The sequence below is a fragment of the Pagrus pagrus genome (genome assembly GCF_965226575.1).
Source record: "Pagrus pagrus genome assembly, chromosome: 10".
Lineage (NCBI taxonomy): Eukaryota > Metazoa > Chordata > Actinopteri > Spariformes > Sparidae > Pagrus > Pagrus pagrus.
The window spans coordinates 9,076,922-9,099,931 of NC_140194.1; the positions used below are offsets into that span (position 1 = coordinate 9,076,922).

A 23,010-nucleotide genomic window follows, 5' to 3' on the forward strand; every position below is an offset into this window, starting at 1 on the left:
AAAAATACAAGTAGCTTTTATTTTTTGCAAGTCACTCTTGAGAAAGGATAATGCTGTCAACACCTCGACGCAGGTAGAATTACAAAGAGATTGAAAAAAAAAAAACAATACCATTTTGGCTGAATAAATTATCTTACAAAAACATAGATGATATCAACATAATACAGTAATGACAATACACAGTGAAATCAATTTGTGCAAAGTACCTGAAGGCTTGCAGATGTGATAGAGCTCTCGCAGTCAGCTCACCAATTTCGCTTTTTTTTCTCCCTGTCGCCTCTGAAACTCTTTGTCCCCGTCTCCCTTTTGTTTCTCTCACTCTCTTTGAAAACAAGTGGACAGGAGGTTCATTTAAGGGGAGGACTGCGCTGAGAAGTGGGGTTGAAGTGGAGCAACAAAGTCTTAGTCGACTGACAGGCCATTCAGTTCAGACTGTGCTGTTCACCTCCTGTTTCTCCTCCCTCTGACCTTGAGTGGTGGAGGCGGTCCAGTCCACGGTTGGAGTCCCAGTGTGACCTTGAAACGTTCAAGTGTTACCTTCTCCGGGCAAAAGTGTCCCTCGGTCAGTCTTTACATAGTGGTCTCCTCCCATTCCAGCTCAACATCACCTGAAAACCAGGACAGATTGAATGGAGTGAGCACTGTCCAGTGAGGAGTGTGAGGTTTATATTTTGTTGTTGTTGTTGTTTTTGTTGTTGTTTACCTTCCATGGCGTCCAGGGAGTCCATCTTTTCCAGAGCAGAATAGCTGACAAACCAGATGGATTGACTGTTGCCTTTGTTGTTCAGAAGTTCAAGCGTACTTTGGTGCAGGAAGATGTACTGCGCCTGAAACACACACACACACACACACATTGACAAACACTGAGCCGATGTCCGTCTTAATTCATTCTTTTTATGTAAAATTAAGTCTCAAAATGATTTTTTCTGGTGGCTGATGCAGACCATGTAATGAATATAACTCTGATTTGAGTCCAACTGGAAAAAAATTACTAAATTAATAATGATGAATACATCAACAATGGATAAAGCACATGAACTTACATGCAAATCTTTATTTATCTCTCTCAGTCTCACATAATTAGCCAGCCAAAAGAAACCAACATAAAGAGAAGACATTTTACTAATTTCATTTTACTTATCAGAGCGAATTTGCAGATTTATTTCAGGCTTCCTGAAACAAAAGTAACATTTAAAGACACAAATATTGAGTAAATTGTCATATGTGAAATTACTTTGATTCTTATTGCTGCAGTCATGGATGTATTACAGTAAGAGAAGTGGATACCGTGTTTCAAGACAGCACCGAGTAAGTTCATTCAAATACATTTTTTTTCAGGCTTCCTCAGGCTTTGAGTTTTCTGGCCCGTAGTTCTTCCTAATTAGTTTCCTTCTCCGGCTGAGTGGTGAGATATGGACGCTCGAGAGTGGTGTGTTTTCAGATGAAAGAGCAACTCTTCCATTGGGGCAATGATAGACAATGAAAGATAACCTTCATCCCTGAACGATTTTGGTTCATTTCTGTCTGTGTCTATTTGTAAACCATAATGAACTGAAACCAGTGTTGAGCTAGGTGCTAGGCAAACACCTCTGGTATTGTTAAGATGCAAAGTGGCACTAGGATCCCTCCCTGCACAGTGTAAAAAATGATTACAGATCCTACATATTAAAGAGCATTTCTACCTCACAAACATAAAACAGCATGAACATTATTGTGTTATTTTTTTTATTTGTGTCACTAGAAACTCCTGGATTAAATTGAACTTCATGGCGGACCAGCAGATCTGACTGAGTTGGCTCAACCACACAGTCAAATGATACACTGCAAGGAACGACCTGCCTCTTGACTTGATCCTATATTGAATCATTCATACCAGCTTATTGCTGTGATCTGCAGATGTGGAGACATACGTTTTGAAATCAGGCTACAAATGCTGAAACGCTATGTTCAGTAGTTCTTTTTGAGTCTCATCCCTTCCAGAAAAATCACGTTCACAACCTTCCTCAGCACGGGGCGTTGCCAGAGTCCCAAATTAAAAAAAAGAGTGTATATGCACACTTTGACGCCCATAAATGCACTCAATAAAATCTATTTTTAAGCCTAGTTATATCACTGGTACAGGCAGTTTCTTATAAAACCTACTCCCCAGTCTAAAGTATAAAACATTCTTTCTCCACAACCATCTGGTGACCCCTGGAAATGCACCCGCTACCTGACTCCCAGGTTGAGAACCAATGTTCAAGATAATAGGGTCCCACTGTTGTTTAAAGCTGTCAGTTAAAGAACTGTGCTCCAGTATCTCTGCAATGACATTTGTGAGTTCATATAATATGACTGGACTCTGGCACACTGAACACTGCTGTCTCAAAGAATCATGCCCTCGCCGGTTGCAAGCGACTCTTGTAGCTGCAGACACTGCAGGCTCATACCTCACTGCCAAAATGTGGAAACTAGGAAACGTACAGAACGTCTAGAAATAATGAAACAATAATACTGAGAAGAAGCAAAGGCACCAGGCACAGGGTCCCTACAGACCCTGAGCCACTGAAGTAATGACTGAATCGGGTAATTTTAGGAGAGGTTCATGCTGTTTTTTAGAGGGGGATTCCTGCTCAGCATATGCCTTTAATCCACTGCCAGATCATTCCCTTTGTCAAAACGAGAATTTTCCAGATATTTCCTCATGGGGATGGGATCACAGCAGGGCAGGAAGTGAAAAGTAGGACAGCTACACTGCCACTGGAACAACTTAAGACAAAATACTGTATGATCACCCTTTTTTTCCCCTTTTGTTTGTTCTTTTTGGGCTCTGAAATAAACTAATTTGATGTGCACTCACCAGGTTCTGTACCATACACATCCGCTCGCTGCGCAGCTCAGCCACCAGGCCATAAATATCCACGAAGTCGTGATCTCTGACGTGCTGAATGAGGTGGTCGAGAGCAATAAACACACCTGTCCTGCCCACACCAGCGCTGAGGAACAGTGAGAGAACAAACCATTATACTGTCTGCTGCTCTACACTTAAACGACTATTAGTGTGTGAAGCACCAGAGGAACAGAAGAGGAAATTATATCATTGACAGTAAGGCCTTTTATGGATGGACTTTGTTGATATGAGACATATTTATGCAGTGTCAGTACACACAGTACCTGCAGTGGACCGCTATAGTGGTGTTGTCGTGCCTGTGGGCTCGGACAGCTTTGACAAACTTAATGAGAGTGCTGCAGGACTCCGGGACTCCATGCTCGGGCCACGACGTGTAGTTGAAGTGGCGAACCAGAATGTAGTGCCCATGCTGCACAAAGGCATTCAGACAAGAGGAAGGACAGCAAGTTAAATTTCACGACAGTACCAGACTTTATTTCATTATAGGGCAGGGCAATGTGTCGATATTATACCAATATGGTGATATGTCATAAGTCTTTTCCTGGTTTTAAAGGCTGCATTACAGTTTATTCTATTTACAATAACACAACCAAATTTGGAGACGTTTTTGATCAGATGTATTCAGCAAAAGTTTTTTTCTGTTTGTCAGACGTGGAACAAATAACTATCAACACGGTAGTAAACAGCGTCATATTTCCCCAAACACACGAGAGGGGTATCAATCTTCTCATCTAATTCTTGGTAAGAGATTGTATGATTGAATTTCCCGAAATGTCGGTTTGCCTTTCAAACATATTGAAGACCATTTACTGGAATAAATAAGAACAAAAGACACCCACAGTAAATCACATTTCATCTGGTTTATGATATATAGGTAGATGGAAATGAGGCAAATTATTATTTTTATTTATAAGTTGTTACTTTCTGTCTATGCTGTGTTTTACAGTTTACAGTATGCACACGTACAGTTCACGTGCTGCGTGTGTGTGAGGGGTCATGAGCTCAGTTACCTTTTCTACTTTTAGGGTCCTGACAGTCCAGTCAGGCAGGACCTCCTCTGACACTTTTGAGACGAGAATGTCACTGAACACTGACATTGGCTTATTGTCCTCTGGCCAGTACTTGTGACACCGAATCTGAAATGTCACACACACACACACACGCAAACACACACATACACACGGTAGATCTTCAAAGCAGATATTACTTTCTTGGCAACAGAGTTGTAAACCCAAACTGGAGCACAGCCTGTCCTCGCAACACTATTTCATAACAAATCTTTGATGACGCACTCTGCCTTTCTCGTAACACTGCGTGAGCATGGCGATGGTGCGGGTTCCTGTTTCCCAGATCATCCTCCAGAAGTCCGCCACAGTGCCAGGCAGAGGACCCTGGGTGGCTATGAATTCATTGGGACAAAGGTAGCCCTAAAAATATACAGACAAAGAGAGAGAAATGTTTTATTTGCGACATACAGACCCACTGAAATTATAAATAAACATAATGTATTATCGAAAAGATTAATTAAAAGAAACAAGTTAATAAGCCTGAACATTATAACCGTTTTTGGAAATGATTCACATTCAATTTGTAAAGAGATTCTGACAGAATCAGAGAGGCGCAGGGAAATATCTGGAACAAATTCCTCGAATTGCAAGAAATGTGTCTCATGCCTGCGTTACTTCTTTCATAACCTGATAATGACTCAAGTGGAAGCGAGCCTCCAGGTTAACCGCCGGGCTTTTAGCAGCTGATAACTTGTACTCACTGAGACGAAGCTGGCGTTGATGTAGTCAGAGCCCGCAGTGCCCGGTTCTGACAGCAGTTTCACTCGGTTGTTATTGTCTAGGCACAGTTGAAATCCATATGCAGTTAATGTTAGAGCGAATACACAGAGATAGTTTTGCTATACTGTAGGTTTTATAACTCTGGACAGCTAGTTTTTCAATCTGACCACGTACAAGGTTTGATGTTGGGGAAGCGGTTTTTCGATTTGTTCCAGGGCAGGTCAGCGTCAGTGGTGCCCAGGTCCTGCAGCAGTTTTGGAAGCTCCTGGGGATATAAGATGTAAAAAATCAGTATTCACATAAATACACTCATGAGGTCAATGGTCAGGGTTATATTTTTTGACTTAAAGGATAAGTTCACCAAAAAATGACAATTCAGTCATTATCATGACTCAAATTGAGTTGACAAGATGTTATTTACAACCTTTTTAAGCCGGCACGTGCGTCACCTTGATCTTGGAGCTAATGGAGACTTGGACTACGCCAGACAGGCTGTATGGTGCCATTTTACGGGTTTTTTTGGATGTTTTTTTATGTTTTAAAACAAGTCCCCATCTACTTCAGTTGTTTAGGAGAAAACTGCAGCTCTGTTTTGCTATTCCAGAAATGTTGTGTGGACTACAAAACTTCACCCAAATTTCCATTGCCATGAGCATGAGTATTGATTGAATTCTCATATTTGGGTGCACTTCTTCAGGTGAACATGCAAACTTTTGAGTGTCTGAGGTGTCTTAGTTAAGAATAACATATTGGGGGTCTTAGATGGCTGAAATACAAACAGGTCAGCAAGCACCTTCTGGCATATGTTTTGTATTGACTATGCATATATCATGGTCATGAGGAATAATACAAAAAGCAATATGTATGATAAAGACCAGGGTACTTTAAGCTTCCTATTTGCAGTTGTTGCTATCTTATAAGATTTTTTTCTCCAAATTCCTCTTTGATAGGATGTCACACATTTTTTTTGCACTCCTGAGAAGTGCATAAAAACAAGAATGAAGCTGGCACTTCCCATTCATCTTCACTGTCTGCACTAAATTCTCCTTGTTATCTGTTTTCTCTGATGTACCAGACTTTATGCTCACATTTTCTTTGGCAATTCCAGGCAATTTTCTATTATTTCATCCTTAGTCATACATTTATGAAAAATCTTTTGGTATAAACGTGTCCAGCTTGCAGGCCAACACTTACAGCAAATTCTTCCTGGAACTTGGCATTGTCACTGGCACACAGATCCTCTACGTGCTGCAGGAAAGACTTCTTGTTGACAGGCCTGACAGAGAAATGGAGAGAAATGTTTAAAAAAAGCTCTTCAACATGCTATTTTCTGTAGGTTTATTCTAGGTTACAAACTGAGCAGTACAGAACATGCTGATCTACGCTGCAGCTACTGTGAGAATAAACAAATTATTTATGCAGGATGACTTACTTGAGTGATTTCCTGTAGCTGAGCAGCCTGCACAAAAATAGACAGCAAACATGAACCAAAATAAACAAATTTACTCAATGATCACAACCCCCACTGTGGTATTTCTGACAGCTGAGCTGATCCACATTGCAGAGAGTATGTTGTTTTGTATGTTTAAGCAACAGAGCTTCAACCAATTTAAATCAAATCCACTGATTAAACACCAACTTTGATGGTTAATTCTGAAAGAATCTGTGAACGTCAGAAAACTTGAATGAAACATGCGGTTGTTCCCTCGTGACGGACGCTTCCTGGCATTACTGACGACTTGCGGCAACGCAGATTCTTAGCCATCGATAAAACTTTCCATCTGTGCCCTCTAAGACTGCTAAGCTGTCTGAGCAATTTCAAGAGAGTGGGTGGGTAAACACATTAAAATAGTCTCAAGCAGAGGAGTGTCAGCAGAGCTCTGAAATTCCTCTAGTGACGGAGGAAGAGGAGAAGGCTGTGGGCACTACTAATGAATTCAATTGTTGACCTCCACTGAATTTAAGTACACAACACAGATGGATGATTTAAAGCCTTAAAGTAATGAGTGACGATGATGACACATGCATAGTGACAAATAAAAAGTGGAGAGGAACATGCGACGAAGCATACTCAACAGAAACGTGACGCAAGCACACACACACACAGACGCAGGTCAAAGCCAAACTTACTGGATCACATAAATCTCTCTCCGTCTAAAGAAGAAGGAAGAATACCTGGTGAGAGAAAAGTGCTCGGTGAGAGAAAAATAAAGTGAGTCAAGGCAGGTGTGTGTCGCAGGGAAAAAGTTATTTGAGCCATTCGTGTGACAAGTAACAAGGAAAACTGTGTTATTCTAACAAATGGTGGTGTTCATGCAGATCTCAGCTCTCTGGTCACAACAAAAGCAAAGAGATACACATCATCCAAGTGACGGCACATTAAACATAACGATGAGCAACGCATGCAACTGTCTGAAAATAAAAGAGTGTGAAACAGCTAAAATGAGCCAACTCTACTCAGGAACAGCCTCCTTTTTCCAGAACTAGAGAGTCAGTGGGTATGAAAAAAAAGTCATATTGGATGTTTAATATGGCCGGCTAATATTTGCTCAAGTAGGGCAGTTATATTACTTTTACACATAAGACATAAGAGACATCTATCTGCCAAGTGGAAGCTTTTTTATTTATCTAGAACCTCTCACGTGGGTTTTATGTTTTTTCATCAATTCCTCATGTTGCCATTATGTCATTATGTGGGTATCCTTGTGATGTTGAAGAGGGAAAGTGTTCCTGCAGCTTTTTATGCTGATTGGTTGTTTCAATGTTATTATTTATCTTTCTTGGAAAGTAAAAATACAAAAGCAACATTGTTTTTTTGTTCTATTCACATTGAAAGCTTCTTCTTCTTCTTTCCTGAAGTTTCTCACCTTGATACACCAAAACTAACACCGAATTTGACTTAATTTCTCACAAGCTTGCAGCACTATCGTCTGTGCAGTTGTTAGTGCCAAAAAACAAAACGGCTAGACGCTGAATATGTAAGAGCGGGTGGTTGGCGAGATGCAGACAGGATGACTCGTCTGCTCCGCAGAGAACTGAAGGTAAACTTTAAAGCCACAACGATGCTGTGTAGTTTTCGTAGTGCTGCTGGTGCTTCTATTTTCTGCACAAACTCTACCACACTAGGAGTTTCTGCTGACAGCACATCAAGTTGGCTGCAGCGAAGAGATTTTTCTCTGTTGACTTAGATTTAAAATATTGTCTGGAGCTGCTAAATCAGGCCTAAAGTCGTGTGTAGTGTGCACACAGCTTCTAAACCGTGTGTGTTATATTTGGTGAAGTGACACTTTTAGATTGAAACTAAACACACAGACTAACCGGTTGAGTTTTTCCTGTTTCAGCTCCAGATCTGCCACAGCGATCAGCTGATCCAGTTTACACTTGGTCTCTATGATCTCTGCCTCTCTGGGTGAATAAGTCCCGCCCTCCTTCTTACGCTGATGGATCCTGAAATGTCAATCAAACACAGATTATAAAGAATAGAAAAGGAAATATAGATTTGGTGCAAATTCTGCAATCTGAAATTAGCTGTATTAAAGGTCCATTGTGTAAGATTTAGTGGGATCTAGTGGTGATGTTGCAGATTGCAACAAACCGAACACCCCTTGCATCACCCTCCCCTACTGTGGCCGCAAAAACATCTAAAACATGAAAGGCCCTCTCTAGAGCCAGTGTATGGTGTGTCATAACCTGGGCTACTGTAGAAGCACGCCGGTGCAACATGGTGGAAACACAGGTGACAGGAATGAAAACATAATTACAATGGATGTACCAATACTCAAAATCCACAATTTGCTTTGACCTTCGATTTAAAAAAATAAGTAAAAAATAGATTGTCGCATCTGGATTTGTAAAGGACAACAGATCATTGGTTTTATGCCCTGACAACTGAACATTTACATTTTCAAATTCTTATTTAAAAGAAGTGGCTTTATCCTGGTGGCTTTTTGCAGGTTAGGGTTAGATAAGTTTAAATGATATTCACCAAAAATAAAGATCCCAGAGATCAACAAAAAGTACCAACCTTCAGAGATTTAAACAATAAACTACAAAAGAAATAAACTAAGTTTGTTACAATGTTCAGTTTCTCAAATCTGCCACGAGTAAACCCTCTTCCCAAACAAATCAGTAAAGGAAGAAAAAGAAAATAAATCCAACATCTGTAACGCTGTGCCTCCTGCACCAGTCAGCAGATCTGTGTCTAAAAGTGCAGGTACAGGCGAGCTAGCTGTGTTCAGATCAAATCAAATAAATGTCATTTATATGGCCCAAAATCACAATCACATTGTCTCAATGGGCTTTACAATCTGTACAGTGAATGGCATCCTCTGTCCTTAAACCCAAACTTGCCATGTTGAGAAAAAAAAAACCCTCTGTGTTGTCTTTTAAGTGTTGTTTTTCCTCTTTGGATGTGTAAAAGTAAACAGGGGTGGGGAGAAAATGGGAGAATCGTTGATCCTTCTTTTAATTTTGGTTACTGAAAATGAAAACTCATTTAGATCGATTTATGATTTAAAGTCAAAATTGCGACACCATTAATGATTGTGACTTTTATATTCCTTTCTCTGCCATTAGATCTCCCCTGAATCCTACACACTGGATTTTTAATGTTAAATTGCAATCAATGCTGCGTTTTGGTAAATGTATAAATGTTGATTTAATGCTTGTTGCCATCTTACTTGACTGAGCCACATATGATGATGATGAGTAACACAGCCAAGAAGAAGGAGAGCAGAACTCCAAGAATGATCTGCTCTTCTCTGGTCAACAGGCCGTCCACTACAGAGAGAGATAGAGGAGACAGACTGGATTATGTCACACAAAAACAACACAATCGGCTGTACAGGTTTTGTTTTCACTTTCCATTACAAGGATGAATTATACGTACCTGCAGTTTTGACATGCTCAGAGTACTCAGAGTCTGTGGATTGGCCGTTGATGTTAGTGGCTCTGAACTTAAACCTGGTGAACGACAGTTGAGTGTCAGCATTATATCGTCATAAAACATGTACATGCAACAATTTCAGGTTGTTGTGCGCACTCACACGTAGACCGTGTTGGGCTTCAGAGGTCCATTGCAGAAATTATAGGTGTTGTTCTGCATCATACAGTCATCACTCTCTCCGATCACGTACGTTCCGGCCGCGGTGTGATTGTGCCTCACCTGGGGCCGGCTGTCTCTGGGCACACCGCTACCGCCTCTGACGTGTGCGGCCGTGCGTGATGCCCCGTCCCCCGCAAAACACGGCGGGTTGGGGAACCCCTTGTCAGTCAGGTAAGGGGCAGGACGATCAAAAAATGCATTTTTCCAGTTGGTCAGGTTATGACTGTCCTTCACTGTGACAGGAGGAAAGTTGGAGAAGAGGGAAACATAGGAAAACACATCACAGGCGGACTGAGTCAAATTTCTGCTGACATAAAGCCCCTTTGGCTTTTGCTTACATTTTGTCTTTTGTGAGCTTAGCGCAGAGTGACGTACTGTAAAACGAGATTCAACTCGGGGCTTAAAGCACAGTAACAATATTTATGTATTTATTTAACTAAAAGTGATGGCTGTCAATGTTTCTGAAGAGTCATACCCCCTGACTCGGCCACGATGACCTGGATTTTTGTGATTGGTCCATTGTCGTCACTATAGAAACAGGCAGGCATGCGGATGGTGATACTCCTGTGGGTTACCATGGCAACCCCTCCATGGCCCAGCGCTGCCTGGGGTCTCTGGGTTGGCTTGGCCGGGGCTGGAGCACACAGAGGAACACACACACACACACACACACACACACACACACAAACACACAGGTTGTGTGAACACAGTGTGTGTGTACATGTGGTTTTAGTCTGATGCATTTACATATAAAACATGAGAAACAGGCTGCTGCTCTGAATAATGAGAGAAAAACTGCACCTCTACATCATCCGCACACATGTGACAATACTGCTGAGTTACACTTGCTGTGTCAGAGTGGGCCTGTGTGCTGTTGTGCTGTGCGATTATACTGTGCGGTGGCAATTCTCTGTCTCCAATCTATGCTGCACTGCTGCAACAAGGAAGAGAGAAACTCTGCAGCGCAGTGCAGAGCACAAGCAAAGAAGGGGGACTTGTACCTTTGATCCCTGTAGTTATCTGGACATGTGGGCTCGGTGGGCTCCGACCGGCCCCGTTCTTTGCTGAAATCTACAAAGAGACAGAGAGAAAAGAAAGGAAGGAAGACAGCAGAGAGGAGCAAAAGAAAACTATTCTTTAACTGAGCGACTGTTTTAACAAGGGCAACCTGGAGTTACAGCTCCAATGGCAAAAAGTATAAACTACACCCAAAAACCATGCATACGCCTTTTCCTTCACTTAAACCGGTGTTGATTAAGGAAGAGAATGCGGTGAGAATGTGCATGTCCCTCCCAGTCTTAAGACCTGTCGTACACGTTTCTATAGAAATAGCTGCGGGTTAAATGACGAGGTCTACATGAAATATAAAGTGAAAGGTCTAATCTTACAGTAAAACTTTGTTTTCAAGGTTTTGTGTCACTGACTTTGTTATTATTTTTCAGTCCACACACTGTTCAGTAAAATGTCACTCAGAGACACATTTATAAACTTAATTTTAATGATTTATATATGATAAATGTACCATTACTCTTATTTACATTAGACTTACCTCTTAAGGAGCTTTTTATCTGATCCTGAATTGCAAAGCAGTTTATAAAGACTGTATCAGACAGTTCTGTTTCAGCTCTATAGAAGAATCATTGATCGTCCTTCTGACGTTTAAAAATAAAGATTGAGATATTACAGCAGTGATGGTTTATAATGGTACATGTGCACTATAAATAGCCGCAGCCGTGTGAAACGGTCTCGCATAATGACAACTGTTCTGATGCTGTTGAATCGCTGATGAAACACAGCATGATGCATTGCATTGTGCCTTTTATTTTCTGCTCTTCTCCGTCTAATGAGTGGTGGAGCAGACACAAGTAGCAATATATAAACTGATGTTTAAGAGATTTTCGTCATCCATTTCTCCCAGGTTAGTGCTTTAAGGTGCATGCCTGTGTGTTCTTCACCTGTATACTGTAGTTGCTTCCTCCTCTGAGACCCTCTATGACAGCAGTCATCATGTTCTGGTCATTTCGGGTGATATTAAGGCTGATGTTCTTGACCAGCTGGCCTTTTTCATAGATGTACACAAAGTAGGCAGTTATGTTTCCATTGGGCTCCTCTGGAGGGGTGAAAGTCACCTTCACACGGTTCACCTCCTCTGGGATAACGGATACAGTCACGTTCTTAGGAGGATCTTTGGGCTCTGGGGACAAAGTAGAAATGATACAAGGGGAAAATATTAATACATTTTGGTCATATTTACAGGTGGGCAGCAGCTGATGTAGGAGCTCCAACAGGGTTTAGGCTTTGGTGCAGCAACCAAGCTGTTTTGGGGACTACCTAAGCCGAATGAATGTAAAATTAGTCTGGAGAGCATCCAAAATAACTTAATGGCTTCAACTAGATTTAATGGTTGTAGTTGGTCTCCAGTAGAATTCTTTAGTTTTGTCTCTAAGCGTGTTGGGTGTTCTTAGCTGCTGGAGCTTTTTGTACTGTACTTCCCTGTTTTGTACAGAGAAACACTGTCCGAGATGGACATTTCCACATACCCTCTTCTAGCGTTCGAAATTCAATAGGCCCGATGGCTTTCCCATCAGTGGCTGCGTGCTCCAGCGGACCAGTGAAGGCAGTGATCGTCACAAAGTAATGAGTGAAAGCAGTCAAGTCAGTCACAATGACTGTCATCAACTCTCCTGGAGCTCGGACGGTTGAGATGTTCAAATCGGGACCATCCACCTGGTTCGACAGAAGAGTTCATGGACAGATTTAATACTTGTGGATGAGCAGTTGGAGATATTTACCTGTCTTGTTGACCTAACATCTGAGAGCATCTGTGTTTGTGTGTGTGTGACTTTAAAAATGAAACTCGATAGAAGTGACCTGCACAAGATACGACGTGGGTCCAGAGAGAACGTCTGGAGAGTCCCATGTGATGCGAAGACCATTGGAGGTGGCGGTCACATTCAGGCTACGGGGAGGAGCATCAGGACCTGAGGGAGGGGATAAGAGAATACAGAATACCTATGACGTACTATTGACTTTAAAAAATGTTCAAAGTACATCTCTGTCTAACTAACACATTTATTTATTTATACATTATCTTCATACTTTCTCTATATTTTTTCTTCCAGCTGCTGAATTAACATACTGAAGCATCTATTACCAAAGCAGGTCAGATACAGTGTGACTAACTGACTGCGAGCACTCCCCTGGCAACACAGTAAGGTCATATCATCACGGTGATGTTCTTACTTCCAGCCAGGGTATGTGCATAAATCCACTGTGTATATTCTCCAACTCCAGCGTTGGTCACAGCAGCCACTTTGAAGCGGTAATATCTGTATTTAGCCAGGGATTGGAGTGTGACGTTGTGAATCTCTTGGGTGCTATTCGAAGCATTCACCGACAGCGTGGCATCAGAGTCCACGCAGGCTGAGGTCAGTTCGTCCTCTGGGGCAGGCTGTGTGGTAGTTGGTGTGTTTGCTTCACAAACAGTCGATAGCAGCTGTGCAATGATGTGGTACTCTTTGAGCAGGCCAGGGATGGAGAGCGGTGGAGCCCACTGAAGTGTCACATTGTTAGTTGTCACCTGAGAGATGGCGAGGAAGCGAGGGGCAGCTGGGACTGTTAAGTGAGACAAAGAGGATTAAAGTATTCATTCTGCATTACTGTACATCGGCAGCCAAAGTGATATACATTAGAATAAGACTACCTGATTCAGAGAGAGTGGAAGCAGTACAGTTTACTCGATCTCCAGGTCCTGCAGAGTTGACTGCAGCCACAGTGAATGCATACTCCTGGTCGGGTGACAGGCCAGACACCGTGTACTCTGATGTGTGAGCCTGGTGTGTGTAGGACTCCAAAAAAATCTCATAAAATAAGATCTGTCCATTAGGGTTGGCTGGAAGTTCCCAAGACAGCTGAACTGAATCCCAGCTCACTCCTGAGCAAGACAGGTTCCCCACAGCATCAGCCACTGCAGACAGAGACGTTGTTATACTGACATTAGCTTTGGTTATCATTCTTTACTGTCCCCTGCAAGGATAAAGAATCAAACTCAATGTCAGTATATGTATAGGTTGCTACACACATATTCTCTGAATAACTGGAAACTGTCTGGGGACAAACATTACAGATTTGTCATTGGAAATCTTTGAACATATTTCACAGGAAAGCAAAACAAAACAGCTTTATCTTTGCAGGCTGCATATTCAGCAACTCTGCGGTAATGACCCGTTGTTCCTGAGGGGAATCACATTCGACTTGTCTTGGGCTGTGCTGCTGTGCCTTTTTCACAATGACTGATGAGCTTGTGAAACAGACGCTACCCTTTGGAGTAGATGGTAGAAAATGAACAATATTTCTTCACTCGGACTGAAATCATTCCAGTTGAAGATTTTGGGTCGACTGTTCATATGGAATGGATTTGATAAGGTCTGGTGTTTCCACGCAACTGCAAATTTAATTGGAACAGCTGTGTGATGTGCGCAAAAGTGATGTTACAGCGTGCGTTCCTCTTCCTCGTCAGGTATTTTATCTCTTTTGGCACGTGTTTGATTAGCTCCCTGTCCTGAAAATGGATATCTATCATCTAGGAGTCCTTTTATGCTTAAGTTCTCTTGAGTTTGTATTAAAAACAAACTCTCCACAGCAGACTAGCTCACCTTAGAAGCTGCCGTCTCTGGTAAGTGCAGAAACGTTCGTCACTACACATTTATGTCAAGATGGTGGAAAGCAGCCAGAAAGCAATCAGGTTATATCGTTTACATAGAAATTGTTTTTTGATCTGTTGATGAAAAGGTTTGAACTACTCGCTCAGTTTGGTCCTGTTCATTCTGATTACGCTGTTGTTATGGAGCCTTATTATTCTTTTAGGGCTTTTAAAACGATTATAATCAGAATATTCGGCTCCACGTAAATGCAGCTAATGCTTTAAACCTCTTTTATCGACAAATAAGATATTTAAAATTGAATTGAATATACCGTACAAAGCTATAAAACCACAAACTGTGAGCAGTAACATAAATCAATGTGGCATCCCCTGTGTGTAGACAGTGTGTACTTTACCTGACTCGTTAGTGGTGAAGGTCACGGGGCTGCTGAACTGATTCCCATGGCCCACTCTTGTGTAACTGTAAACACTGATCTCATAGGAGCTGTGAGGCCTGAAGCCGGATAGATACTCTGTGGTCGACGGACCGGAGGAATTCTACGTTCGTGCACACACACACACACACACACACACATAAAAAATTGACACATAGGAGATTAAATCATCCAATCTTGATTGCTGGTGTGGATAATGCAACTTATTGTATCAGCTGACATATGCGCATGCATGTGTACGTATAATGTTACCGCTGAGTGGTATCTGGAGTGTGAAATTAGAGCTACGGTCTGTGCGACAGTGAATTCTTACTGAGTGGTTCTCTGGAGTGTGTGTGTGTGTGTGTGCGCGTGTGTGTTGTTGTTATTATGGGGTAGCTTTCAGTGTGTGAAATTGACGATACCCTGTGTGTGACGGTGTGTGTGATGAGGTCCCGGATCCTGAAGCCGTACTGTATCACCACTCCATTGGGCTCCAGAGGAGGCTCCCAGCTCAGCCACACAGAGACCGCTGTGTGGTTGTATATAGTCAGGTTACGAGGAGGAGACATGGGGCCTGAAACACATAATTAGACAGGAGAAGACAGTAGATACACACCAATGATTTATTAAATGAAGACCATCTCATTACGATATTAGAACAACTTTCAATCTAACCTCCTTCGTCAGTGTGCAGCTGCAGCATCAGATACGGCCCTGAGCCTTTACGCGTGGCAGCCGTAATAGTGAGGTTATAAGCTGAGTATGGCAGTAGGTTGGTGAGGATGAACGAGGTGTTGGGGGTGTGTGATGTGTTAGAGCCTCCGGGGCCAAATAGAGTGAGGGTGTACTCTGTTATCTCCCCGTTGGCCTCGAGAGGGCGCTGCCAGACCACTGCGATAGAGGACGATGACAGATTCCTGGTGGACACCAGCAACGGAGCAGAACTAGGAACTGAAGGGTAACACGCCCACACACATGTCAGTATTGCAATAAATACACCTACCATACTCTCCCTGAGGGAATGTCTGTGTGGATAAACTCACAATCATCATCCGTTCTCAGGTACATCGTGCTGGTATGGTTGTAGGCAGGTCCAGCACCAGTTGCCGGTGTAACAGTCAATACATATGGGAAATACTTCTTGAGTTTGGTGAATAGGAAGATTGGGTCAGTCGTGGTATGCTTGATGGTCTTGTTGACAGCTGGAGGCCCTTGGTTGGATAGGTTAGCCGGGACGCCGGCCTCCTGTAAGGTGAGAATGTAGTAGGGACGGCCATTTGGCTCCAGGGGAGGGTCCCAGCTGACGATGATGAATGTGGAGCTGGAGATCTGCACAGTCAGGTTTCGGACCGAGTCACTTGGCACTGAGGAGGGAATCAAGTAGAATGGAGTTACCATTATCATCTGCCAGTGACAACAATGGGTGAAATCTGTGAGCCTTTTGATGCGAGTTTACTATACTACAGAATAAGGCGTTAAATTAGGGCATCAATCAACCACACACACTCCCGACACTTGAGGGAAAATGAACAGCGCACCAATCATCATCACCATTATCATCATCTGTCATAATCATTGGCAGCACTGACAACAACAGCACGTCAAGTAGAACAATATGGCAGGACATTAGCAACACAGAAACTCAGCAAATTAAAAACAGTACGGTAAACAGACACAGAAACAATACCCCATAAAATTTAAAGCCCATTCAGAGACACACAGAGGCAATTAGGATGGAAAATGACACACTGAAAACATTGGGAAAGAAAGGGGTTGAGGAGGAAATACTTATCCTGTTTCTCATCTTAGCCCCACCAAAAATAACTCATGGTACATAGAGTAGAAAAAAAGGGGGAGAAGGGAAGGGAAAAGGGAGATAAAACTCAAGAGATCCATAAGATGAATGAGTGGATGTGAGGGGCCAGGTGTGTATGGGGGTCTGAGCCCAGAGGGAGTGAGCCCCTGCTGGGCGTGGAGGTGCCCTGGAGATCCGGTGCTTTTGCTGAGAGTGGAGCAGCTAGAGCACAGGCAGAGATACAGAGTCAGTATGAGCAGTAACCATCAGCAGAGACAGAGAATACTTCACAAGAACAATGTTAACAAGAAAAAATACATCACAACATACAAATATGTACTGTTATGTGACAACGTCTGAGGCGGATTGTCTGCACCGTTTTTCACAAAATCACATAAAAACAAAGAGATCCAGCTTTGTGTGCACTTCACAATTTGTAACTGAGGATATCAAAAAGACTAAGTACAACTACTATATGCAAAAACTTCAGTATCCATGGAAACAATGCAATTGTGGCATGAGCACAGCGTGAACTTTCTCAAAGCACATCAGGCTTTGTTTTTTTCTCGGTGTCATCATATCGTAAACGCTCCTGTGCCCTCTTTGTCTTTCTCTGTCTGCTTTTTTAATCCCTAACTACTTTCGTCATGCCTAGTAAAAGGAAACACAAACTGGCTGTCTTCAAGAAACACAGTGTCACAGACAGACAAAAATAGAGCCAGTTTGCCAGACCCACTGTTATCTCCTTATAATAGGCTGAAAGCTTCGTCTTCAATCGCGGAGTTTTTATGTAATTTTATTTTTAAGTCGAAGAGATTTGAAAAAAGTGTGCAGACCTGCCGTCCAGTGAGACTCTGAATAATTGTATGTAATAATCACCTAGTGTCGTGTGTAGCTTTTTATGTTTATGTCTATTCTTTTTTACTAGTTTATGTTGGTAAATGTGGGATTGTGTTGTGTGTCTGACTGACCGTCCTCCGGTATAAACAAGGTTAGAGGCTCGCTCTGGACCCCTCCATCCCCCTGCAGTGTGCTGGAGGTCATCCACAGGGTGTAGTTTGTGCCCCCAATCAGAGTTAGAGTGTAGGAGTAGGCTGAGTCAGGAGAGGCAAGGGCAGGTAAGTCTGATATAGGAACCCTCTATGGAGGAAGAAAAAGAAGTGTTACTGTCGGGTTACTTTCACTGAAACAAGCATTTGAAGAAGAGCAACTTCATCTGTTGCCCATCTAACAAATGAAAGAGAAACCCAACATTAAGTCTTGGTCAATTGTTGGTGGGCCATTGGCCGCTTGGATGCATCTGCATTTGTTATGTTTCTCCGCTCAAACATTCAGATTGTTTCTTTGGAGAAGTATTGACTTTTCTGTCAGCAACAAAATGAACACGACTAACAGCACATTATAAAATCAATATGGTAACTATGTTGTCATTTATGTATAGGTTAGTATTAGCTATCCATTTACACAGCTTGCAGACATGAAGCAACATTAACATTCATCTGGAGTCATGTTTGTGTCCACCTGACAATTAAAGTCCAATATTCCCTCTTCTTTGGTCTCCCGAGAGAATTATCTGACTCTTTAGCTGCTCCACTAGGTTTAGTAGCTTGTCACCAACTTTTTCTGGTGGGCTGTGTAGGTAGCTTGCAGTGAGTTTTCTTAGCTGAAAACAAGTGCCTGCTGCTGTTAAGAAGAGCAGTGGGAGTGAACCAAAAAGTGAGCCAAATTATGCTAAAATGCTTTGCAGAGCTTCGAGAAACTGCAGAGTTGGGTGATAATTCTCTGTGTTCGTCACTATGAGTATCACTTTTCACATTACATGTGGTCATTTGACCCTTTTTTTATATAAATATAGAGAGCATGTCTCACCTGTTCAGTCACAGTCTGGTTAGCAGAGTAGTAAATACTGTAGTGTATAATGATCCCATTAGGTTCAGTAGGCGGGTGCCACAGCAAGGTGACAGAGGAGGTGGTCACATTTGCAAAAGTCACATTCTGGGGGGGGTCAAATGGTTCTGAAAGCCAGCGAGCAAAAACACAAAGGACACACACCAACACAAATATTCAGAAAGTTTTATAAAGAAGTCATTCAAATGCATGGGGATTAAATATTTTGAAGTTTATCTTTCAAAAATGCAGTAAATAATAAACCAGCACCTGCATCAGTGGTGGTAAAGCTGATGTGGATCAGCAATCCTCCATCGCCCAGTCTGGTCCAGCTGGAGACCGAAGCATTGTAGCGGCTCTCTGAGTCTACATTTATAACCACTGACGTCCCCGTCACATTCTGCCACAGCTCGGTCGTTTCATTCCTGACAAACAGAGTAACCATTTAAGTTGCAGTGACTTCTGTTTGAGAGTCGAACAGACAAAGAGAAGTGGATAAAAGAAACTCACCAAACTCTGACAATGTAGTAGAGTACGTCTGAATTGGCTTCCATTGGAGGTTGCCATGACAACTGTACCTCATAGTCTGACAACTTCCTGGCGTGGAGGAACTGAGGAGGTGTGCTTGGAGCTGAGAGGCAGGGGAAAGACTTTCCAGTAATATAATAAAGACCAGCGTATCGTGGCTTATCAATACAGGATCTTAACTGATGAGTGATTTTTTAAAAATATATTTGCACTGGCAATTAAGAACCTCAGATGGCCCCTCGGGAACGTGCCAGAGAGAAACAGAGTGTCGCCCTGAAATTAAAAACTGGTTAGCTGTAATGACGTTGTTGTTGTTGGAGACTTGACTGTCACGTGGCATCAAATACCTGTGATGTAACATCATTAGTAAGAGCTGAAACAGAGAGATGTAACTGAGGAGGAAAAGACGAGAGGATAGTCGGGTTTAATCAGATGCCCTTCGAACTCAGTCGTGGTGTAATCGTGCTGGAGCTGAAAACAAAGCCTCCCCCTTTCCTCCTTCTCCCCACCCGTCCCTCTCACCGTCCTCCAGAGTGGTGATGTTGAGCGGCTCGCTGCTGTAGTTTCCGGGCCCGACACGTGTGTGCGCTTGCACCATGACGCGGTAGTGTGCATACTTCCTCAGGTGCGTGATGTGGACGTGGTTGGTCAGGGAGGTGAGGTTGAGGTAGTGACTGGAATTCCAAAGCTCCAGGCTGTAGTGGGTAATGACCCCATTAGGCAGCAGAGGAGGCTGCCAGGTCACGTTCACCTCGCTGGAACTGACCGACTCAAAAGTGACGTTATACGGAGGACTGCCTGGGACTGGAGACACAAAAAGTTATAGATGTAATCACTTAAGGTTTTGACATGTGTGTATTCATGTGAGTGGATGCATCCATTAACACACCATCCTCTCCAGACAGCAGGTATAAAGTGTCTGACGTCTGGTTGCCGTGGCCGAAACGCGTGTACGCCCTCACAGATACGTTGTAGTAGGAGAACGGCTTCAGGTTCATCAGGATGACTCTGTTAGAGGAAGTGTTCATCATGGCAGAGTAGGATTTGTTCTCATACAAGACCTCGTAGTATTGGATCACCCCGTTGGCTTTCTCTGGTGCAGACCAGGTCAACGTGGTGGTGGAGGGGCTGGTGTCATCCACAGTGAGGTTCTCAGGAGGGGAGTCAGGCTCTGAGGATGGGATGGAAAAGAAACACTACATTTTTAGTCTATTCATTCTCTCAGTTTCATCAACTAAATCAGTTTGTTTGGGTTCTGAATAATGTCAATTTCTCCCACTTTTATTCTCGCCGTGTTTCTTGTAATCTTAGATGATGTGCCAATCTTTCCATTATGTAGATTTCCATTACAATTTCTATCCATTGTCCATGGCTAGAAGGGTCCACTTTACCCCATTTCCTTGTGATTGTTTTCTTACTCGCTATCAACAGTAGTTTGACCAAATACCTATATCTTATTTGTACTTTCTCTTCAGTAAAGTTAAAATTACAAAGATAAAGTACCATGTGGCTCAGAGGGATGACATACATTTTTTTTCAATCTTTCATATTAAATGTCAATTTGACTTTCATTCATTGACCTTAAAGGGTTGTGGGTGCCAAGTTTGAGGTGCATTCCATACACTAAGCACCCACAATAATTTAACAAGGTGAAACACACTAAGCAGTTATGTAAACAGTTTGTTCATCAGCACGTACCATCCTCTAAGGTGAAAACAAAGATGTCATCTTCCTCAGACAGAGAACTCTCTCCCACAGCTGTAGAAGCAGCGACACGCAGCTTATAACCCGTGTACTTGTCCAGATCTGCACATCAGAGCACAGATACTTAACAACGGAGCTGCAATATAACGATCATAATGATTGCATAGAACTGTGCATGACAGGTGATCACTCACCTCTTATCAGTATGCTGGTAGTGTTAGAAACCCACTTCAGGGCCTGATTACTGTGCAGTTTAAGACCATAGACAGTGTAATGTGTGATCCGTCCATTAGGGTTGAGTGGTGGGACCCAGCTCACTAGTATGGAGGTGGAGCTGATGTTTTGATAGGACACTTCGAGCACTGAGCTGGGGACTGAGCAGCACATACAGTCAAGGACATCATTAGGGACAAAGACATTTTTAAAGACTTTGCACACTTTATAGGCCTTATCATAAGTTGTTTTTAATAGTTAATGGTTATTGTTACATGTGACCACTCACCCTGCTCCCTAGTCTTCTCAGTGATAACTGTTGAAGGACCCTCTCCCACAGTTGTGGAGGCAGTGACCCTGAACGTGTAATCGGTGAAAGGACTCAGATCCGACACCAGGTAAGACAACTCCTCAGACAAAACGTCCATCACCTCCTCTCTCACTGTTACACCTGCAACGTTCATCCAGATACAGATGGATACACAAGACAGCATGCACACACAGGATTTATAAGCACTGAAACAATACAAATCATCAAAGCACTTTTAATCCTCTCCCACCTGTGGTACCAGAAGCTGTCGCACTGCGTGTTGAAAAGTGTCCCGTAATTGATGCATCATGTGTGGATGAGCGAAGCTGGCCTGGGGTCAGGGCCAAGGGAGAGGAATCTGAGGTCATATCCCCAGTTTGTGAATGCTTTGTTAGCCAGGGTGGAAGGGTGGCAGGTGGCACAGAGGTAGGAGAAAAGGAGTAGGTCCCAAAGACCTCAGAGTCAGTCGGGAGAATATCTGTGCTGTTAGACTGTGAAGCAGAAGCGTAACTGGTGCTGGGGTTCTCGGTTACAGTGGAGTCAGTAGCTGGCTGAGCGTTGGTGTTAATGACTTGGTCAGGGGAGTGTGTGGAGCTGGACGCAGTCACACCAGTGGGCAGCGTGCGATCAGAAATAGTGGCCGTGAAAGATGGCGGTGACGTGACCAGACCGAGATCAAACTCAGCATCTCTCTTACGTCGATTGTTATTGACTTCAGGGGCAGGTGTCTCATCTTCATTCAAATCAGTTGTATTCTAAGGGAAGAGAAAATGCATTTTATATTCTAACTGTAGCGTTCTTAAGATCATTAGCTGTCAAACCAATCATTCTAAATATTCTATTTTAAATACTCTTGCTTGTCTTGTTTTCATTTCTATCTATAATTCAATCACTTTTTTCCCTCTGCTTCTGACTCATGAGCTCCTGCAACAAGTGAATTTCCCCAGTGAGGGATCAATTCTTTAACTTGTCTTATCTTAGAAATGTCTACTTGAATCAGTAGACTTCAATAGACAGCATACATGGCTTACAAGCTGCATACAAGGATGATTTGATAAAAGGCCCGATGATTACAAGGAACTTGTCAAATTACAGTGGAGCATGTAGATCAAGTGGGCACAGGATTTGTACAGTACAGTCTAATGCAATCCATGAGTGCAGTAAGGGCAGAATATTAGGAATCAGCTGTGATGGGATACATTTGTGGTGGCTATACATCCATTCAACTGAGGAATCATTGAGGCCATGCCTTCATTTTCATTGATATCAAGACTACATCAGAATAAATACATATAAAAATGATTAACGAGAAAACAAACTTTTGACTTTTGGAGCATTAGCCAATCACTTTAACAGGCCAAATAATTACTAAAGGATCAGTTTAATAAGGAAGTGATGAACGGTGGCATGTTGGGCTTTAAACATAAATAAACTGTAAACAAATGGTTCAAGAGCTTTAATGCAGAGCTGTAACATCTGGCTTACGTCTGAGGTGAGTGTGATGTCCTGCAGCAGAACGTCAACGACCAGAACCTGGAGTCTGTACTGGGTGATCATGCCGTTGGGCTGAGCGGGGATTCTCCAACTCACACGGATTGAAACTGAATCCTCGGCTATCGCTGTCAGGTCCTGCACCGCACTGGGTGCTGCTCACACCAACACACAAATGGAGACACAGACATGTGATACAAATAAAGAAGCAAACACACACTC

At 42.7% G+C, this 23,010-nt stretch overlaps 1 protein-coding gene across 4 annotated transcripts in view; it reads right to left on the reverse strand.

Annotated features, from left to right (window-relative positions):
- The window catches only part of ptprq (protein tyrosine phosphatase receptor type Q), a 37,075-nt gene continuing 14,065 nt past the window's right edge, over positions 1 to 23,010 (reverse strand). For 2 of the 4 annotated variants that reach the window (XM_084365204.1, XM_084365203.1), the window contains exons 20-56: positions 22,783 to 22,943; positions 21,548 to 22,052; positions 21,277 to 21,438; positions 20,969 to 21,148; positions 20,769 to 20,876; positions 19,960 to 20,241; positions 19,593 to 19,874; positions 19,053 to 19,173; positions 18,813 to 18,967; positions 18,525 to 18,670; positions 17,627 to 17,795; positions 15,904 to 16,224; positions 15,536 to 15,811; positions 15,283 to 15,434; positions 14,840 to 14,981; positions 13,485 to 13,748; positions 13,025 to 13,396; positions 12,653 to 12,762; positions 12,322 to 12,508; positions 11,737 to 11,975; positions 10,783 to 10,852; positions 10,257 to 10,415; positions 9,723 to 10,014; positions 9,566 to 9,639; positions 9,357 to 9,456; positions 7,996 to 8,124; positions 6,808 to 6,852; positions 6,110 to 6,136; positions 5,872 to 5,953; positions 4,852 to 4,942; positions 4,659 to 4,735; positions 4,183 to 4,317; positions 3,901 to 4,026; positions 3,154 to 3,299; positions 2,840 to 2,975; positions 704 to 827; positions 1 to 608 (exon numbers count right to left, since the gene is read on the reverse strand). In XM_084365204.1, the coding sequence (XP_084221330.1) occupies positions 571 to 608; positions 704 to 827; positions 2,840 to 2,975; positions 3,154 to 3,299; positions 3,901 to 4,026; positions 4,183 to 4,317; positions 4,659 to 4,735; positions 4,852 to 4,942; positions 5,872 to 5,953; positions 6,110 to 6,136; positions 6,808 to 6,852; positions 7,996 to 8,124; positions 9,357 to 9,456; positions 9,566 to 9,639; positions 9,723 to 10,014; positions 10,257 to 10,415; positions 10,783 to 10,852; positions 11,737 to 11,975; positions 12,322 to 12,508; positions 12,653 to 12,762; positions 13,025 to 13,396; positions 13,485 to 13,748; positions 14,840 to 14,981; positions 15,283 to 15,434; positions 15,536 to 15,811; positions 15,904 to 16,224; positions 17,627 to 17,795; positions 18,525 to 18,670; positions 18,813 to 18,967; positions 19,053 to 19,173; positions 19,593 to 19,874; positions 19,960 to 20,241; positions 20,769 to 20,876; positions 20,969 to 21,148; positions 21,277 to 21,438; positions 21,548 to 22,052; positions 22,783 to 22,943 (6,185 nt within the window). In that variant the 3' untranslated portion in view covers positions 1 to 570. The remainder of the gene's footprint in view (positions 609 to 703; positions 828 to 2,839; positions 2,976 to 3,153; positions 3,300 to 3,900; positions 4,027 to 4,182; positions 4,318 to 4,658; positions 4,736 to 4,851; positions 4,943 to 5,871; positions 5,954 to 6,109; positions 6,137 to 6,807; positions 6,853 to 7,995; positions 8,125 to 9,356; positions 9,457 to 9,565; positions 9,640 to 9,722; positions 10,015 to 10,256; positions 10,416 to 10,782; positions 10,853 to 11,736; positions 11,976 to 12,321; positions 12,509 to 12,652; positions 12,763 to 13,024; positions 13,397 to 13,484; positions 13,749 to 14,839; positions 14,982 to 15,282; positions 15,435 to 15,535; positions 15,812 to 15,903; positions 16,225 to 17,626; positions 17,796 to 18,524; positions 18,671 to 18,812; positions 18,968 to 19,052; positions 19,174 to 19,592; positions 19,875 to 19,959; positions 20,242 to 20,768; positions 20,877 to 20,968; positions 21,149 to 21,276; positions 21,439 to 21,547; positions 22,053 to 22,782; positions 22,944 to 23,010) is intronic. The other 2 variants (XM_084365205.1, XM_084365206.1) reach the window with 2 other exon arrangements.